Below are 19,391 nucleotides of genomic sequence, written 5' to 3'. Positions count from 1 at the left end.
GTACAAATGAAAACATGCAATATCAAAACGGGACTTTTATTATGAAAACGCGATCACCAGATGAATCCAGTTCAACACACTTGGGTCAATCGTCCATGACAAGCGTTCATTGAAAAACATCCAATAGCACTTTTTGTCCATAAAAGTGATAAATGTGAGAAATATTGATATATTCTCCATTGTTTACATGAGATCTCGCCTTCGTCATCGTTCTTCAACAAACTGCAATCTGAGCAGCATTCATGTTGTAAAACTGTTTATGATCTGATATATTAGAGTCTCATAAACAAAACCAGCCCATCTCCAAAGTCTATTTTTAAAATGCGGCATAGTTTTATTCATAATAGTCGAGCAGTGCCGTCAGATTTAGTGTCGTCTTGAGAGGCGGAGCCTAATTTTACTCTGAACACTTCCAGGGATTTTACAGAGATTAAAGCTCACAGAAACCTCATTTATTATTCGATCATCTTCAAATTTGAAGAGTAACTTCTTTAGACTCGTGACTTTGTGAACATTGTATTTCTGTATTTCTTGTTACTTTTATTATTGTTTATTTAGATTATAAAAACATGTTCAGCACAAAATATTTCCATTAAACTTAAGCTTCAATAACTTTATAAAATAACAACATATATTAATACTGAAACTTGGGAAATAAAGCCCAAAGTGTCTTCTTTCAAAAGATATCCCAACTGTGTCCGAACTCCAAAGGGTCCCGTAAATACAACCTTTTAAGTTCAGGTCATTTTCATGCTTTGTGCTCAAAAAGGGGTGTTCATCAACAGGTTAAAATAAAGTTTTTCGGCTTTGTTTTGAACTATATTTGTACTTATTTTTTGACTATGTTTTAAGCCTTTCCAGTCTCCTTTGCAACAATGGCTGCTTGGTAGAAATTATGGTTACTCTCTTATTGCAAATAAAATCATTCCTGTAAGGCATTTCAGAGCAAGACATAACTATGATTTTGTGTATTGAAAACTGTCAAAAGACTGAAAATAAAATATTGAGGTATAAACTGCCCAGCCCTAGTTGTAATGTATCTCCCCTTTCGAAAATAAACGTCTTTGACGTTTAAATCATGATACTGCCTGTATTCACTCTGAACACACTGTAATGGCCAAACTACATTTTTATATTCTGTGGCTGTTTGTGTTGACATGCTGTTGCCTGACAAGGACATAATACATTTGAACTCGCACTCATGCAGGGTGTCCTGACAGAATGACTTGTGTGGCAAACCACATTTCCCTGTTGGTTTAATCAAGTCCAGAATCATTCAAAAGAAAATGAAAAAGCACAGCGTGAGAAGTCAGACACCTTCCATTTTTTGGGTCTCCGGTGACGTTTTACCATCAGGGCGACTACAGCGAAATAACTTTTTATTTGTCCTAAGATGGCATTTATTATATTTCTGCCAAACCTAAAATGCTTCATCCAAGAACATTGGTAATGTCTCTTTAAAACTCTTCAAGCTGTAAAATCTGTTTGACGGATAATGTAAATACAGCTGAACTCTTTTTCAGTACATTTTGAACATCAACTCAAACCCGCTGAGTGAGTTGAACGATGATTGTTTTGGTTGAGTAAATGTGTCTGGCATGAGAACAGATAACAGATGGACACACCGAGAGAGAAACGTTGCCAAACGCCATTAGACCATCCATGTATCTCGCCTCTTTATAGTTCACTGATGCTGCGTGTCCTTTAAAAACACGACTGAAGTTTGAGTTACAAGCTAGCTTTGGTCTTCCTCTCAGCATGATGACTGTGGAAGTATTTGTCTATAATAAATAATGTCTATAAAAACATTTTAAAAATAGCTATTTATCATAAACAACTGGAAATTCATTGGGCAAAAGTTGTGGGAACCGTTGTGTTTAGTTGAAGAATCCATCCTGGTTTAATAGTGTTTGTGCTTTAATGACTGTGTGCTGATAATTCAGTCAATTAGCATCTGTCACTTGATATTGATTATCTCTGTCATTTCAATTTGGTGTCTCTTCTTAAGTGCTCTAATGATGTCCCGCTCTCTTTCGACAGGTACCTGTTTGCCCTGCAGATAAAACATGACCTGGCAAGTGGACGCTTGACCTGCAATGACAGCAGCGCCGCCCTGCTGGTGTCTCATATAGTGCAGTGTAAGAGCCCCTTCATGTGGATGTACACCACATAGACACAAACGATCCGGCACAAATGTAACTGGAGGGCAAATCAAATACGCCCATATCAAGTTAATTGGAGATTTTGTGTAGACATTTTTAATTGAACAAATTGGGCTTTATTCTATTAATTATTAGGAATTGGTCGCCATGGTTGACTAGTCCAAAAATGAAAAGTCGATCTCCGTTTTTACAACTTTTGTCCAAAACACATCGCAGAGATACACCTGAACTGATTCGAAGAGATTCGGCTAATTTAAGACTTCTGTTTGTTTGCTTATATTTTGTCAAATAGGACCATGGATGGCTCCTCGTTAGGGTGGTTAGATCAATGTTGCTAGTCTTTCTTAAACAAAAATAAATGATAGTATTTGTTATGAAAGAATAGTCGCCTAAACACATTCAGAAACTTTTAACTACGGCTGCCAAAATTACAGCGTGATCTAATAGATTCTACTTAATAATTATTTAATATGAAACTAAATGTGGCAGGGCGGAGGGCGGAGCCGGGTCGGGATTATGCTCACCCGGTCACTAATCAGGCTAACTAGCCCCCGAGAGGGATAAAGGCCTGGATACTGCAGTGGGACAGGGAGTGAGAGAGATTTACGGACAGCTGTCCGACACCTGTGTGCGTGTTTGTCTTTTTGGTTCAGTTTTATATTAAACTATTATTTATATTGTCAAGCCGGTTCTCGCCGCCTCCTCTCCATTAATCACTTTACACTGGTGCCGAAAACCCGGGAAGGAGGAGGGATGCACCATAGTAGAGTCTCGCCACTACCATCCACCCCAACGGAGCAGCCGCGGCCATCCGCTGGAGGATGGAGGAGCCTGGCTGCCTAAGAGCGGAGGTACGGCTAGCGACTTCGAGGGGAGGAGGGGCTCCTAACTGACCACCTGGAGCGGAGGAGACCCCTACCAGCCGCTGAAATGCGCCGGGGTCTGATACCGCCGACCGCGAGCGTGGAGGGGCTCCTGGCCGACCACCTGGAGCGGGAGGACCGCTGCCAGGGGCGGGGGAGACCCCTTCCATCCACCGGAACGTGGCGGGGCGTTCTGTCTGCCAGGGGCCTCAGGACTGTCTCCGATCCTCTCGGGGTGTCGCGGCTGTCGTCCATTAGAGGATGGAGGAGTGGCTGCGGACCAAGCTACGGCATATCGGAGAACCGGCGAGCAAGTGTTTTTTTTTCTCTGTCTCTCTCTCTCGCTCTCTCCCACTGCCGCTCCGTGTTGGCCTTTCCCTCTCTTTTTTTAAATGTTTTGTTGTTTTGGCACGATCGCCGTTATGGCGGGTAGGTGCCACACTTTTTTTTTTGTTTCCCTCCCCTTGTCCCCTTCCTCATCCAGGTAGATGGGTATGACCTGCCGGCAGATGGGGCGGAAGGCACGCCCCTCCCCAGAGTAAGGGTGGGGGGGTGTACACGTCATGCCGGGGGCTCCCCGGCCTGAGAGAACGAGGGAGGAACGTGGCAGGGCGTAGGGTGGGGCCGGGTCGTTATTCCGTCTTTTTGGTTCAGTTTTATATTAAACTATTATTTATATCGTATTACAAGCCGGTTCTCACCTCCTCCTTTCCATTAACCCCTTTACACTAAACCATTTTGGTCAAAATACCACAGTTACTGTTACTACTTTAAAATCGTGAGACATTTTATAATGGTGATTTATGTTTTTTAAAAACCTTTTATTTTGGTGCATAGCACAGTGTTGTCTCTCATCCTGGTCGGTGTGGTTTATAATGTCAGGGCTGTCTCGACTTCCTCTTTAGTGCTTTAAAGTCACTAAGAATCAAATGGGTTGCTTTAGTTTTGTGGTCTGACCTGTGTCAACAAGGGAAGCCAGGTTGACGCGCATGCTCCAGTATGCCAGAGCAGATCATTGGCACGAGTGGTTCTTTGATGGCTCACGCCACACTCCCACGAAAACCAGGCTTGCACTGTGCAAATGCTTGTTTCAGATGAGAAGCATATTTAGCATGTATGAAGCGCTGTACATGAGATGATTAGCATTAAATTGGCCTCGACCGCCCTGAATTGTTTCTGGGCTACCATTAAAACTTTTTCAATGGAAGAAAATTCCTTGTATTGTCATTGCCATCTGAGCACAGCTGCGACCCACCAGTTGAGAAACACTGATTTAAATGACATGCATATTGAATAGATGGAGCAGATTATCAGTGTTGTCCCTTGTTCAGATCATGTAAAACAAGCTTTGACTCCATATCACAACATCAAAGGCTGGTTAGTTGCTATGGTAACCACTGGCACTGAGGAAGATGTGGACTAGTGTAGAATCAGTAATAGAGATTGGAGATGAAGGGAGATGGACACCAAGTACTTTGGGTTAAGCTGTTATAAGAGCCATCCATAGAATACACTTATATGTTCAATATTGTGTATTATAAAAAGAATGAAAACAGCTGATTTGCCTCAATAAAATTTATTGTTAGTAATTGTAATTCATTATATTAGTGGTCTTAAACTACTATCTACTTAATCATTTGATACAATGTACTTATTATATACTCTGATGATCCAAAACATTATGACCACCTGCCAAATATGCTGTTGGTCCTCCGTGTGCCACCAAAACCGCACCGACTCACCGAAGCATGGACTATACAAGACCCCTGAAGGTGTCCTGTGGTATCTGGCACCTTAGCAGCAGGTCCTTCAAGTCCTTTAAGTTGTGAGGTGGAGCCATTGTGGATCAGACTTGTTGGTCCAGCACATCCCACAGATGCTCAATCGGATGAAGGCCAGGTCAACACCTATATCTCTTCATCATGTTCCTCAAACCATTCCCGGACAATGTGTACAGTGTGTACAGTGTGGCAGGGCGCATGATCCTGCTGAAAGAGGCCACTGCCATCAGGGAATACCATTGCCTTGAAGGGGTGTATCTGGTCTGCAACTATGTTTAGGTAGGTGTCAAATTGACGTCCACATGAATGGCCAGACCAAGGGTTTCCCAACAGAACATCGCCTAGACCATCAAACTCTTCCCATAGTGCATCCTTGTGCCATCACTTCCCCAGGTAAACGGCACACACGTACACGACAGTCCATTTGACGTAAACGAAACGGGACACATAGGACCAGCCGTCCTTCTTCCATTGCTCCAAGATCCAGTTCTGACGCTCACGTGCCCATTGTAGGCGCTTTTGACCTTGGACCACTGTCAGTAGGTACTCGCCACTGCTGACCGGGAGCACCCAACAAGCCTTGCCGTTTTAGAGATGCTCTGACCCAGTTGTCTGGCCATATCAATTTGGCCCTTGTCAAAGTCGCTCAGGTCTTTACTCCTGACTATTTCTCCTGCATTCAACATATTGACAATGAGAACTGATTGTTCACTTACCATCTAATCCTGGAGAGTGGTGGTGGCGTAGTGGGCTAAAGCACATAACTGGTAATCAGAAGGTTGCTGGTTTGATCCCCACAGCCACCACCATTGTGTACTTGAGTAAGGCACTTAACTCCAGGTTGCTCCGGGGGGATTGTCCCTGTAATAAGTGCACTGTAAGTCACTTTGGATAAAAGCGTCTGCCAAATGCATAAATGTAAATCTAATATACCCAGACCTTGACATGTGACCTTGAGATGATCAATATCATTTCCCTACTATTCCCTTCAACTGTAAGTGGTCATAATGTTTTGGCTCAAGAGAAGTCTGCAGAACATCATGTAGTTACACACAAATACATTGTTTCGTTTGTATTTGAATGGAAGAACACAGTAGTTAAATACACCTAATATAAAGTGGGACCAATCATTTATTTGACATTGGTGTCTTGGCCTCTATTGGCTTATTGCTTCATTATAAATGATGTAAATGTGCATATATAATTGTGCGTGTTTCTATGGTGACAGCTGAGATTGGAGATTTTGATGAGGTGCAATGTAAACAACATCTACTCAACAACAAATACATTCCTGATCAGGACACGCTGATGGACAAAATAATGGAATATCATCGCAAACACGGGTGAGTTTAAACTGTGTAGTCTTAGCCATTAGCTTTAAATTAGCATTTTCAATTTGTCTTGTCAGTTTCATTTTGGCTGACTTGTTTTAGTTTAGTTGTTATTGTATGAACTTCGGAGCTTTTGGTGTGAAATGTCCCACAGGGGTCAAACACCTGCTGAATCGGACTACCAGCTCTTGGAGATTGCCCGAAAACTGGAGATGTACGGAGTGCGTCTTCACCCTGCAAAAGACAGAGAAGGAACTAAACTCAGCCTCGCTGTGGCTCACTCTGGTGTGCTGGTCTTTCAGGTAAGGTAACCATTAATGTTTGTTTTAAACAAAGAAGCATTAAATATAACATTACCCTACTTTTCACATACATTTGAGCTTGCATTTAGCCGCAAATGTTTGCCCGAAGTGAGGTTTTCTTAACCGGAAGTTGAACCTTTGGCGACAATGAAGAGTTTGCAACAAAGCTGATTTGTACGTGAAAATAATGAGTGCCGAATTTGCGGCACGTTTGGTCACTCTGTTATGAATTGTCCTTAAATGCAATCCTATGTCTTCTTTTAAAGGGACACACCAAAATAAATGCTTTTAACTGGTCTAAAGTTCGCAAGCTGAGTTTCAAGAGGAAACGCTTTCTCATAAAACTACGTCCTGACTTAAACGTAAGTGTTTTTTTTCCCCGTTATGGTTCGAGTATTATTAATGATTATCCGATTGGTTTATGGAGTCAGCATTTTTGGCCCGGTGTCTGTGTGTTCCAGTTGTCTATTAGAATATAAATAGAGAAAAAACGGTTTTGTTTTTTTCTAGCAGAGTAACTGTCAGGACACTCTCGAGTTCATGATGGGCAGCAGGGACTGCTGTAAGGTCTTCTGGAAGATCTGCGTGGAGTATCACGCCTTTTTCCGCCTCTTTGAGGAACCCAAACCTAAACCCAAACCGGTGCTCTTCACCAGGGGTTCCTCCTTCAGATTCAGGTAACAAATTGCGCATACGGTAGGAATGTAGAACCCAAATGTTGTCTTTTGCAGGGGCCCAAACGTCTCCAGATCACTGGTGAAAATGCTTCTATTTTACAATATTTCCTCATTTCCATTGCAAATTCTATTATCACTACAATGATTTGTATTTTCAGAATTTTGTGACGTTTTACGACTCCTCTCTTTATTTTTAAACCTATCATGTGTGATCTTTTGTTTCATTAGTGGCCGCACACAAAGGCAGGTCATTGATTACGTAAAGGACTCTGAATTCAAAAAGGTTCCATTTGAAAGGTGAGATTGTTCCGTTGACCATTGTTTAAATTTTAAATGTTTATCCACATTCCATTCACACCTGGCCAATTAATTATGGCTGCATTCTGTTTTTCTTGCATTGCGTGCAAATCTAAGGCAGTATAGTTTACCAGTGACACAGTCTTTTAGACATTCTGAATGATCAAATATTAGGGTGCTTTCACACTTGGTTCGATTGCTTGCTCCGAACCCGAGTTGGATCCCTCCCCCTGCCCCCACTGGTCTCTGTTCACATAATATTATTTGGGTCCAAACAGAGGAACAATTGTGCCTTCAACATAAGCACCACTGAGAATACAAGTAGCAACTGTTTACACAGTAACGGCTCAGGAGAAAGACGCCAGTTTCACTGTGTTATAGAGGAATGTGCCACTCAAAACTATACATGCACAAAACATTACTTGGGTTTGTTGGTGAATGCATTGAATGTGCAAAGATGAAGAATGGGAGCATTTGTCTGCCGCCGGCCTGCTTATGTGTTGCTAGAGATGTGAAGAATGCAAGCTGCCTTCTGAAGGTATCTGGAGAGAAGAAGGTATGACAAATGCATTATACCATAATAATTGTGACCAGGAGAATGCAAAGACTCAAGATATACGTACCTCATCAATAGCAGTTATTTTCAGTGATTTTAGGACGATTGCACTCATAATCAGAACCAAAGTTCACATGAACCGTGCCCAAGACCACCTTTTCAAGTGGTTCCCGGGTGCACACCAGAGTTCGGAAAACTAGTGTGAAAGCACCCTTTGTGTTTTTTTTATAAGGGTTTTTCCACTATTGGACAGCAATTCGATCAGCCAAAATGCTTGGAATAAGGCCACAGATTTTTGTCTCATAAGAGTTTCGGTGAATGTCTTTATGCCAATCTTTTCAAATCTTCCGTCCTCAGAAAACACAGTAAAATCCAATCCAACAGTGGTCTTTCTCCATTGCCACCCACGTATTGCTCTGAGGGTCAGGGAGAGGTGAGTATAATCCAGCTATGTATACAAACACAATACACTGTAAACATTTTGCGATTCTCAAGGCATCATTTGGTGTTCCTCAGCTACCTCCAGAAACCCTTCTAGTTCTCTGGGAAACTTACCATTAGGTCCTGCAAGAACTCTTAAGTACTGTCAATGGACAGCATCCTCTTCATAAGATAAAAGTGTTGAGGCCTGAAATATATCTTAAAGCACCTTGAGTACTTAAATAGGATATTTTAGACTCTTTTAAAGGCTCTCCAGAAGGCTCTTCCATTATGGAAGCTGTGGAACCCCAAGTGGTGCCTTGAATATCTGAATTTTAGTAGTGTAGGAATGTACTAATATTTCCTAAGCAGTTCACACTTTAAGACCGTGTCAAGGTTGGTCAGTTTATATTTCTCTGCCTTTTCCATTCTTCTTTGGGTATTCTTCATGTTGCAGAGGAATGCCAGTGCTTCAGGACATGTGGCGGACTCACCTCTTGGGCGCACCCAAGTGACTGTTGAAAACTTGGCTCACCAGGATTACACTGGGAACCTAACCTTACAGACCAACGGATGCCGAAACGGGACCTTCGATGAGGCTGATACACGAGCAAAGCCATCGCCATCTAAACAGCAGGCCGAGCATCTGAGCACAGGTCTAGCATCGCATGCTACCAAGGGTAGCAGTTCCTCGATCCCTTACATCGACTGCAGTGACATAGATAGCGAATATGATTTGGTCAAAGGCCGGATTACCAGGTTACACTCGCACACACATGACAGTGATGAGGTTGAGCCAGTCGGTCGTAAAATGGGCAATAATAATGGTTACGGAAAAGTTCAACAAATCGGACAAGTGACAAGCAAGTCTAGATTTAGGGATTCTCATTTGACCAGCCATCGTTTGGGTCAGAGTTCTGAAACCTTCAATGGTAGTCAGTTGTCTAATGGGTCATTTTGTGGTAACGGCTCACCACGTGCACCTCCGTTAAGCAGCACCTTGTTGGATGAATTGTTTCAGGGTATGGACAGACGTGGCCCTGTGCCACCACCTGGTCATAATGTAGGATCTAGGAGTGAAAACTGTAGCCCAGTGTTGAGCAGTTTTAACAAAACCAGCTCCCTGAACAAAGCAGAGTCGATTGGCTCTACTTGGCATCACCGGTGGGATGAAGGCAGCCATCACCTTACAAATGGCCGATCTGGATGCAAACCTCAGCATTATGGAAGCTACTCCCCAATCGTCAATCGATCACCACACTTGCAGAAACTCCAAAATGGCATGCGTAACCGCTCCGACACTGATCCGATGATTCTGAGCCATTTAAGTTCAACCCCTGCTCGTGAATCACGAGCGGTGGTCTCGAGGGCTGAACGTATGGCAGCCCTTGAGCACCGTGTGGCTGCTAGTGGGCTTACAGTCACAAGTCAAGGTCGATCCAACATAATCCAGCGACTTTATGGAAGCAGACTGAGTGGTAATGGCCACAGTAGTCCAGTCCATTTGACAGATGGTTCTACTAGTAGTGGAACTGAGTCTAGTGATACCGAATCGGATGTAGGCAGCAACTCTTACAGTCAGCCCTTAGTCTACGGCAACCCTGTGGCGGCCAATTCCTCCCCTTTGCCTCGGAGCAAGTTCTCATTTGGCAGTCTCCAAATTGATGATGAGGGCCAAGGGGGAGGAGATGGCTATGGTTATCCCATCAAAGATACGGAAGGGGCGCATTTGTTCAATTGCTAGAGAGGGCGAAGTGTGCCTATTGTTGTTTGTTGACTATACACCCTTTTTTGCCATTTGGATGACCCAGTCAAGATGCTCAAAATAGTTTCTGTACCACTAGCAAACCAGTCATTATTTTTGTATTCTGTTTAGATATCGCTAGTGTTGCAGAAATCACACACTGCAGCCTTAAAACAGTTAACAAGATGCTATTATGCTATTTTTGTCAAATCTGGAGTGTTAGAAGACTGGAGTGTTTTGCCTGAAATAGATACTTTTAATATTTTACATTTTCTGAATTCGAAACTACTAAGGGGCATTTACATTGACAGCAATTGAATAATTGGATGTCGCCAAGTAGTTGTGCAGTTGGTTTCAAGTAGCCTTTACCATTCGAGCAGCTGTATCAGAAAGAGGATCACGTGAGCTCCGAAATCTAAATATGAACTCTGCTTAACATGTTGGCATCGCCAATGGCCTCTGGCACCCATGTTACCTGAAATCGCCAACTCTCATTGAAAATAAGTGAGTTTGTTTTGTAGCTGCAAATAGCTGTTGGTGTGAGCGCCCTTGTACTCTTAGAATAACCAAGATTAACCAAGATCTTCAGATTAACAAGGGAATTGAAAGTCCTACCACACAGTGCCATGTTTGTAAATGCGATTGCTGGTAGGGCGTGAAAGCTAATAGTATTGCTAATGTTTAATTTGCCTGTATTGCTGTTGACCACATGACCACTAAGTAGTCATTCAATTTTGCCAAATGTGTGATACTGTGAAATATTACTTACTGTAATTTTGTAGCAACAAAAATATAGCAAAAGATGCTATACTTTGACTGTCTGTAAATACAATAAGCACACCTTTCCTTTTTTTGCCATAGCATTGGCTAATGTCGTGCTTTTTGTAATAGTAGTAGTAGTGATAAAATAGTGGTCTTATGACCATAGATGTTCAAGATTTTGTGGTTTTATGTGGTACTGTTGTGTGGCATTGTTTACACACATACTTGTCTGTGTTAACGTGTAGTTTTGAGGGTTTAGATGGAGGCTAACACTTTGTGACAGCCAGGTTAGCTAGTTTATAAATCCAACTTGTTTTTGGTGATAAGCGGGGGGTCTTATTGCTAACTTTTGTCTAAACCTGAACTAAGTTTGCGTTGTTGTAAAGTACAATACTGACTGGCTGTGTGGTGTGTTAGGTAAATTACAGTCTTCCTTTGCTTCATCATGAGATTTTGTGGACATAAAGAAGGATAAATGCTAACTTAATGGGTATTATATTATATCTTCCAGAGCTCCAATTGTTAGCTTGGTGAAGCCACTGTGGTATATAAATCTTTGTTTATGTTTCAACAGTTAATGAGCTTTTTTATTTGTGTGGCATGTCAAAGATTTTAACTCAACCATGATGCATTCATGCTAGCTTTGTTTAGCAGAATGTATCAATCCTTTAAAAAAACAAAAACATTTAAGATGTCATTTTGTTTTGCTTCGCTACTTAATTTCCTTTCTAAATCTCTGGCGGTCCTCATCAATGTCATCTGTCTGCAGTGCATTTGCAATGCTTGATGTACACCTGATAAGTAATATATTAACCTGTGCTCAGGTTGCATTGCTTACGAAACCTTTTCTGTCTAATGTCAACATTGTTCAACCAGCATGTATCTCTGGAATGCCTCACCTTGTCTTTTTCCTCTCTCCTGGAAGCATGTCAACCTGACCTTGTCTCGGCATTTTGCAGCCCTGTCCTCTTCATATATGTTAAAGACTTTTGCATTGAGAAGGGACCCTTGAAAGGCAGTGGTCTTTAAAAGTGGGCATAGATGTTGATGCTTTGGACAGACTGCGAGTAAGAAACGAGTTTGGAAACTCTGTATGTGAAGTTTAGAAAAGTTACAAAGGTTTTCAAGAGCAGTCCTCAAAATGTCCTTATGTTCGATTTTATATGTTATCACTAAATCTGATTTTTTTTTTTTTACACTAGCTTTACATTGTGTTTAACTTAGATCAGAACCACACTCTACACAAGGACGCTAGCGTGTACACGAATGCTTGACTAACACCTTCCAAGCGTGTGGTCACGATTCACATACTTTGACGTTCTTGTGTAACTATGGTGGTAATAAGCCTTCATACTCAAGGGGGCGATAGAGTTACATTCAAATGTCTGAGCGATTAAACGGGATGTGTTTTTATTCAGATAGCTAGCTATGAACGTGTCACGGGTTTAATATACGTATTAGGATTATTTGTAAACTGTCTGCCATGACCGTACAATTCCTGAAAGAGAAAATGACCATAGTAGTTTGCGCTAATGCTAAATGCTAATGCTAAATGCAACATACTTTTGTTGTGTTATGAATTGCATTTTTTCAGAATGCAAAATTATACGAATCTTTCACCCCTAAGTTTTGCAATATCAGTCAATCGTAAATTGGTTTAATTGGTATTATTAATAATAATAATAAAAAAAATTATATTTACTAAAACAGCATTTTCTAGAATTACACTTTGAAGAAGTTAACAGTTGTATTTCTGTATTTCTGTAGTTTTACTCTTTCTGTTGGGAAATATTCCTTACTTTTGCATGGTAAGGATTACGTCAGTGAAAAGTTTTGGAAAGTGTTCGCAAAGCCACTCGCAAGACCACTCGCTAGACCACTGCATTTTTTGGGTTCGTTACATGAGAAACAATTGACGATATTTATAGTAAAGAGTTCGCTTATGCCACTGTTAAAATCAAATGTATATAATTCTCACCCCCTCAACATACCCAATTAACTGTAATTTATGATTGCCGGTGACCAAAATAGAATTCTCACCTTTTTTTATAAAATAGCTTTTTGTAAAGTTCACTAAAATGTGATTTTAAATTTTTAACTAGATTTTATTATGGAAAAAAAAAAAACTGTAGCAGTATTGAATGATTCAGTCTTTCAACCTGTGATTTCCTCCTAATTTTTTTTCAGTATGAAATGTACGTTTCTAGGGTATATGAATTGTTTGCGATATACTTGTGTTATATATTGTAACTGTACTTTATTAAATACTCAGTGTAATCACTGTGGCACAATGCAAAACTACTAACCATAAGTGTATGTGTTTACAAACCATCTGATGTAGAGTGTACTTGACTAAATAACCAGGTAAGCTATGGAAAGGTCAAACCTGTTGTTTTTAGCAATGAACGGGAGCCTTAGTGTACATTTGAACTATTCCTCCTCATTGCAATACTATTGCACTTACAGTATATACAGAGAAAATCTAGCAAAAATCTCGAAATTGTTACTTGTTTGGCCAGCTGTTTACAACTTGTGTATGATGCTTGTCTGTTGGTTTTTTTAATATTCCAAACCATTTTCCTCAATAGTCGTCCCACATTTTTGGAACTCTTTTTAATACTGTAAATGAATGTGTATTAGTAGCAATAAAAATTGGAACTTGTGAAGCAGGCCTCCAGACATTTACTTGGATGCCTGACATTGTCTCGTGGTCACCCCTAGATGTTAGAGACCCCCTCGTGTGTCTTGTTTTGTGGTAGAGTAGCTGTAGCTGTGTTCTAGTTGTTTGTGTTGCATGTTTGACGAAAGTTTGAAGACGTTCTTGCATGTTTGAATAAGTGCACCACCATAAGGCCTTTGTCACCAGCTTTGCGGCTCTTCCATCTTCCTCTATAATGGATGCATTGTGGATCTTCAGTACATTTGAAATGTCCTGGTTCATGTCGCATCCGATTCGTGCCACTGCATGGGACTCAAAACGTTGTTGGGCAAGTATGTTACTGTACTTGTGTAGTGAATGTGACGTTGTAGATTTAGACATCTTCTAAAGTGGAGATAAAACATGTTCCCCTCCCCATCATCCAAGGAATGTGTTAAATATATCTCGGCAGTGACCTTAGGCTGAATTCCCAGACTGTGATGGAGTGACTCACTCATTTCTGGATTAGGGTATTGTGCTGTCAGCCATAGTTCTTATCCTTCACCATGTGTGTGTCGTGCAACTTTAGTCTTTGGCAACTAGTATTAAGAATCAAGAACAATTTTGATACTACCCTGCTGAAAAGACCTTCATGCTGGTTAGTGCTGGTTTGGTGTTAGTCTAGATGCTGGACTCCACTAGTGATGCTCGTTGACCTAGGATGTCTTCTATTAAAGCTACTTAAGAAGTCTGGTGGGCACACCATTATCTCATGATGGGGACAACATCCAAAATACAAAATATACTAGTGACCAGCAATACTACGGTAGTCTTTTCAGTGGGGTAGTCTTACAAGATTTACATTGTGTGCCATAGTACCTTGCTGAAAAAAAACATCTTGAACCAGACTAATGTGGTTTGCTGGTATTATCTAGTTTCAGGGCCATCATCGAGACAACCAAGAATGTTGGCCCAGGCCTGTTTGGCCCAGTTGGAGAGGTTGCCAAGCTGGTGCTTAGTTGGTTTAGCTTGTTGGCCAGCTGGTCTCTCAGCCCGACCAGCTGACAAGAGCCCAAAACTCTTCTAAACCCATCAAACCAGACCACCCTGACCAGTGGTAACCAGCTATGATGGCCAACTGAGACCTGCAAACCACCTTTGGGTGGCCTTGCGATGTTTTCTTTCCAGCAGGATATGGAATAATATTTGCCAATTTAAGGACTAACAAATCCATTGTCATTCAATAAACCAAAGATCTTTAGCGTAACGTCCCTTTTCTCCTTTAGGTCCCGTTACCAGCAGCCCTCAACACACCGAGTCTCCGTCTGTAGCCAGGGTGATGGTAAACGGGCAGCAACAGACCCTCAGCCTCGGCCAAAGTCCAGATGGACGACAACCATCTCCACTCACCACCCCTTTACTAACAGACGCCGGCTTTGTTCGCACAGACGACGAGGACGAGGTTCGGAGGAAGGTTTGTCTTTTAAGGAGGGAGGGATGGAGGGACACTGCTGTGCTTTGCTGTCCTTCTTTTGAATAGTCTTGCATGCTAGACCTTTGAGTGAATACTTTGCAAATATGACTTGGTTTCCTTGGACTGATTAAAAAAGACTCTGTACCCTTACTTTCGGTGTTTAAGTCAAACCAATCAATCTGATCAGCGTTTACAAGGGTGATTCTCTCGAAACCTGTCAAGAAGATGTCCTAGTCCTATTTTTCAAGTTTAGCAAAGTGGAATTTTCCCCCATTCATCCATTATGTAGGTCTTTAGCTACACAATTTTATGGGGTCTTCATTGCTGTATTGTGTGCTTCATAATGCGCCACACATTCTCGATTGGAGACCGGTCAGGACTGGCCAATCTAGCACCCTAGCATCCAGGCTGTAAGTGGTTTGAAGTTGTCCTGTTGGAAAATACAAGTATGTCCCTGGAAAAGATGGTGCTGGATGGCAGTATATGCTGCTCAATTTGTTTTACATATCTGTCTGCATTAACGGTATGCTCACAGATGTGCGAGTTACCCATGTCATAGACACTGACACACCCCTGGCCCATACAGACACTGGCTATTGGACCTGATGCTAATAACAGCTTGGATGGTCCTTTTCCTCTTTGGCCCGGAGAACGTGACGGCTGTGTTTTTCAAAAGCTTTTTGAAATGTGGACTCATCGGAGCAAAAAACACAGTTCCACTGTTCTACTTTCCATCTAAGATGAGACCGAGACCAGAGAAGTCGGCAGCGCTTCTGGACAGTGATGATGTACGGCTTCTCCTTTACACAGTAAAGTCTTAACTTGCATCTGTGGACTCAGCAGCGAGTGGTGTTGACTAACACAGGTTTACTAAAGTAATCCCAAGCCCATGTTCATGATATCCATTACAGTTGAATGATGTTTTTTAAGACAGTGACGTCTGAGGGATCAGAGATCAGAAGTGGTTTTCGTTTTGCCCTTTACGCACCGAGATTTGACCAGATTCCTTGAATCTTTTAACTATATTGTGCTCTGCAGAGGGTGAAATGCCCAAAATCCTTCCAGTTTGTCATTGGGGAACATTGTTCTCAAAGTGCTGGAAGAAGTCTAGAATGATCTTTGCTGATGAAGGACTAGGCTGTTTTTGGAGGCTCCTTATATACCATGACTGTGACACGATTGTCTCACCTGTTTCACATCGCCTTGTTATTTTCACTCGTCAAATTGTTATTAGTCTTAAACTGCCCCCGTCTCAACTTTTATGGAGTGTGTTGCAATCATCTGATTTGAAATTACTCCTTTTTGTTTTTATTAGCATTTTTCATACTGTCCCAACTTGGAATTGGGGTTGTAGTAGTACTCCTTGGTACTCCCATTCATTATTGCTGACTTTAAGTTTAAAAAGCGTACTTTTTACAGTATTATAGTGTTGAAAAATAAACATACTCTAATATTTAATTGGACCACCTTTAGCTTTGATTACAGCATGCATTCGTCATGGCAGTGTTTCGACAACCTTGTGCAACGTTACATTTATTTCCATCCAGAGTTGCATTAAGTTTTGGCCGAGATCTTGTATTGATGACGGGAGATTCAAACCACTCTGTAAAGTCTTCTCCAGCTCATCCCAAAGACTTTAAATGGGTTTCAGGTCAGGACTCTGTGATGGCCAATTCATGAAATTATTCATCATGCAACCTGAACCAATCTTTCACAATTTGAGCATGATGCAAATTGGCATTGTCGTCCTGGATTATGCCTGTGCCATCAGGGAAGAAAATATCCATTGCTGGGATAACCTGGTCATTTAGTACATTCAGGTAGTCTAGAGCCTCGATCTGACCAGTTGAAGCAACCCCAGATCATTACACTGCCTCCAGAGGCTTGTACAGCGGGCACTATGCATGACGGGTGCACCGCTTCATGCACTTCCCTTCTTACCCTGACATGCCCATTGCTTTGTAATAGGGTAAACCTGGACTCAGACCACATTACCTTATTCCATTGCTCCACAGTCCAATCTTTAAGCGCCCTGGCAAATTGTAGTTGATTTTTCAGATTAGCCTCACTAATAATTGTCCCAACTGGCAATGTTATGAAAGATTGATTTACTAGTTTGGAAGCAGTAATGTAGAAACCACTTGAAATGTTGGGTTGAACACAAGAGGTTTTGGTTATCTACTAAAATGTTGAGGGGAAATAGAAATTGCAGTTTGAATGATTGCTCCTCAAAAGATTAGAAGTGGTGATTCAACCTCTCATTTTTTAGATTTCAAGGACTCTCAGCTAATTTGTCTTTAGAACATTTGTTGCACTTCAATTTAAGCCACTTTAGAAAGAATTAGGTTACAATGAGGAGTGAAAAAACTGCTTTAAATACAGTTTTAATATCAGAAGTACCACTATAATTTTGGTCAAGTGTCTCTGTGGACTTCTCAGAATAGGAGACCTAGATAGAGTCAACCCAACCTAAATTCCTGTCTATTTAGGGCAGATTGTGTAGCTTAGGCAAACCAGCATGTGGTTAAGCAAGGATCTGATTTACCTTACTGTGTCTATGCATGTATGTGCACGGCAATCAACTTTAGTGATGTGTAGAAGTCGAAGTTTGTGTAATTAAGCTTATTGAAATGGATAAATATTCCTATTTGTTCTACATTCTTCAGCCCGGAATGATTTAAATAAGTGAGACATTAGTTGCATATTTTATGTCACATCTTGTTAAATTTACTTCAAAGCAAAATGTGCAAAAACAAAATACAAAAATAAAGATTTTCGATTATTTTTGTATTTGAATTTGTTTTTAATTCCTGTGAAATAATTCAGTATCCTTTTTATTATATCACTCTAAACCTGCTAAAAATCTCAAAGATGAACTGATTTACTAGTACTGTTGTTTAAGAAATTAGAAATCTCTCATTGGAGGTCATCATGGGCGGCTGTGGCTCAGGTGGTAGAGCGGGTCGGCCGCTAATCACAGGGTTGACGGTTCGAATACCGGCCCACATGACTCCACATGCCGACGTGTCCTTGGGCAAGACACTGAACCCCAAGTTGCTCCCAATGGCAGGCTAAAGCCTTGCATGCAGCTCTGCCGGTGTGTGTGTGTGTGTGTGTGTGTGTGTGTGTGTGTGTGTGTGTGTGTGTGTGTGTGTGGGTGATTTGGGCATTTTGTAAAGCGTTTAACCTCTTTGTTTTATTAAACCTTCAATGGTATTAAAAATGGCACCTTCCTTTGGTGTTCATGGTCATTTTTGACCTGAATGTTTAGATGTGCAACACTTTTTTGGTATTTTTTTTGTATTGATGTCCTGTGTGTGTGTGTGTGTTGTGTGTGAGATTTTTTATGTTTGTGTGTTTGCGCGTGAGCATGCGTGTTTGTGCGTGAGTGTTCGTGTATGTTCTGCATTGTGAGTGTGTTATTCTTTCAATCCTTAATGTCTGTGTGTGTTAAGCATTATGACTGATGTATTAGTTTTATTTGACAAATGTAAAAAAAAAAAAAAGCTTATAGTCTCACCAGTTAATTTGTGTGTGTGTGTGTGTGTGTGTGTGTGTGTGTGTGTGTGTGTGTGTGTGTTTTCACTGAGGATGTTTTGTAGTCTCACCAGTTAGTGTGTGCGTGTGTGTGTGTGTGTGTGTGTGTGTGTGTGTGTGTGTGTGTTTCACTGAGGATGTTTTAGAGTCTCACCCTGTAATTTCTGTTTTTTGGTCTCTCCCATTCATTTTCAATACATCACAGAATCTGTATTTTCAATTTTGATTTATTTCAGTCAAAAATGAGGAAATTCCACAGGAAGGTTAAATTTTACTGTTCCAATTTGTCTCTTCACATTGTAGTTTGTTAAATTTGCTCTGTTCTGGTTCCAGCGGTTCCCGACTGACAAAGCTTACTTCATCGCCAAAGAACTCCTGACCACAGAGAGGACGCATCTGAAAGATCTGGAGGTCATCACTGTGGTAAGACTCACAATGCAAATATGATGCAGATCTATGTTGGCAGAATATTTGCAGCTTTTATTAGTAAATGACATGTTGTAAAATAATTGTAGCATTTTTGTATTATTATTTGAACATTTATTGCTGATAACCCTCTTCCAGATGCAAACGATAGATGTGTGTTTTTCTCTCGATGTTAAAAAGGAAAATATAAAAAGAAATCAGTGTTGGGAAAGTTAGTCCAAAAAACTGATTCACTACAAATGACTTATTACCTATCTAAAATTGTAATCAGATTACTTTGCTGATTACCTCATTAATTAAAAGTAATCATATCGCAAATGTAATTACTAAAAAAAAAAAAAAATAATAATTTTTTTTTAACAGAAACGTTTTTGTTTTTTCATTCAAGTAAGTGAAAATAATGTTTTTAATGTTCTCATAA

At 40.9% G+C, this 19,391-nt stretch overlaps 1 protein-coding gene across 3 annotated transcripts in view; it reads left to right on the top strand.

The window, feature by feature from the left end:
* farp1 (FERM, RhoGEF (ARHGEF) and pleckstrin domain protein 1 (chondrocyte-derived)) overlaps positions 1–19,391 on the top strand; it is a 96,814-nt gene that overhangs the window by 57,007 nt on the left and 20,416 nt on the right. The window contains exons 6-15 of one of the 3 annotated variants that reach the window (XM_052127084.1): positions 2,041–2,138; positions 6,035–6,149; positions 6,292–6,439; positions 6,706–6,801; positions 6,953–7,116; positions 7,345–7,413; positions 8,327–8,402; positions 8,847–9,045; positions 14,820–15,007; positions 18,878–18,967. In XM_052127084.1, coding sequence (XP_051983044.1) covers positions 2,041–2,138; positions 6,035–6,149; positions 6,292–6,439; positions 6,706–6,801; positions 6,953–7,116; positions 7,345–7,413; positions 8,327–8,402; positions 8,847–9,045; positions 14,820–15,007; positions 18,878–18,967 — 1,243 coding nt within the window. Of the gene's footprint in view, positions 1–2,040; positions 2,139–6,034; positions 6,150–6,291; positions 6,440–6,705; positions 6,802–6,949; positions 7,117–7,344; positions 7,414–8,326; positions 8,403–8,846; positions 9,046–14,819; positions 15,008–18,877; positions 18,968–19,391 lie in introns of all 3 variants that reach the window. The other 2 variants (XM_052127083.1, XM_052127082.1) reach the window with 2 other exon arrangements.

The sequence above is a fragment of the Xyrauchen texanus genome, chromosome 5, assembly GCF_025860055.1.
Source record: "Xyrauchen texanus isolate HMW12.3.18 chromosome 5, RBS_HiC_50CHRs, whole genome shotgun sequence".
Classification (NCBI taxonomy): domain Eukaryota; kingdom Metazoa; phylum Chordata; class Actinopteri; order Cypriniformes; family Catostomidae; genus Xyrauchen; species Xyrauchen texanus.
This window is presented reverse-complemented; position numbering and strand designations above follow the sequence as displayed.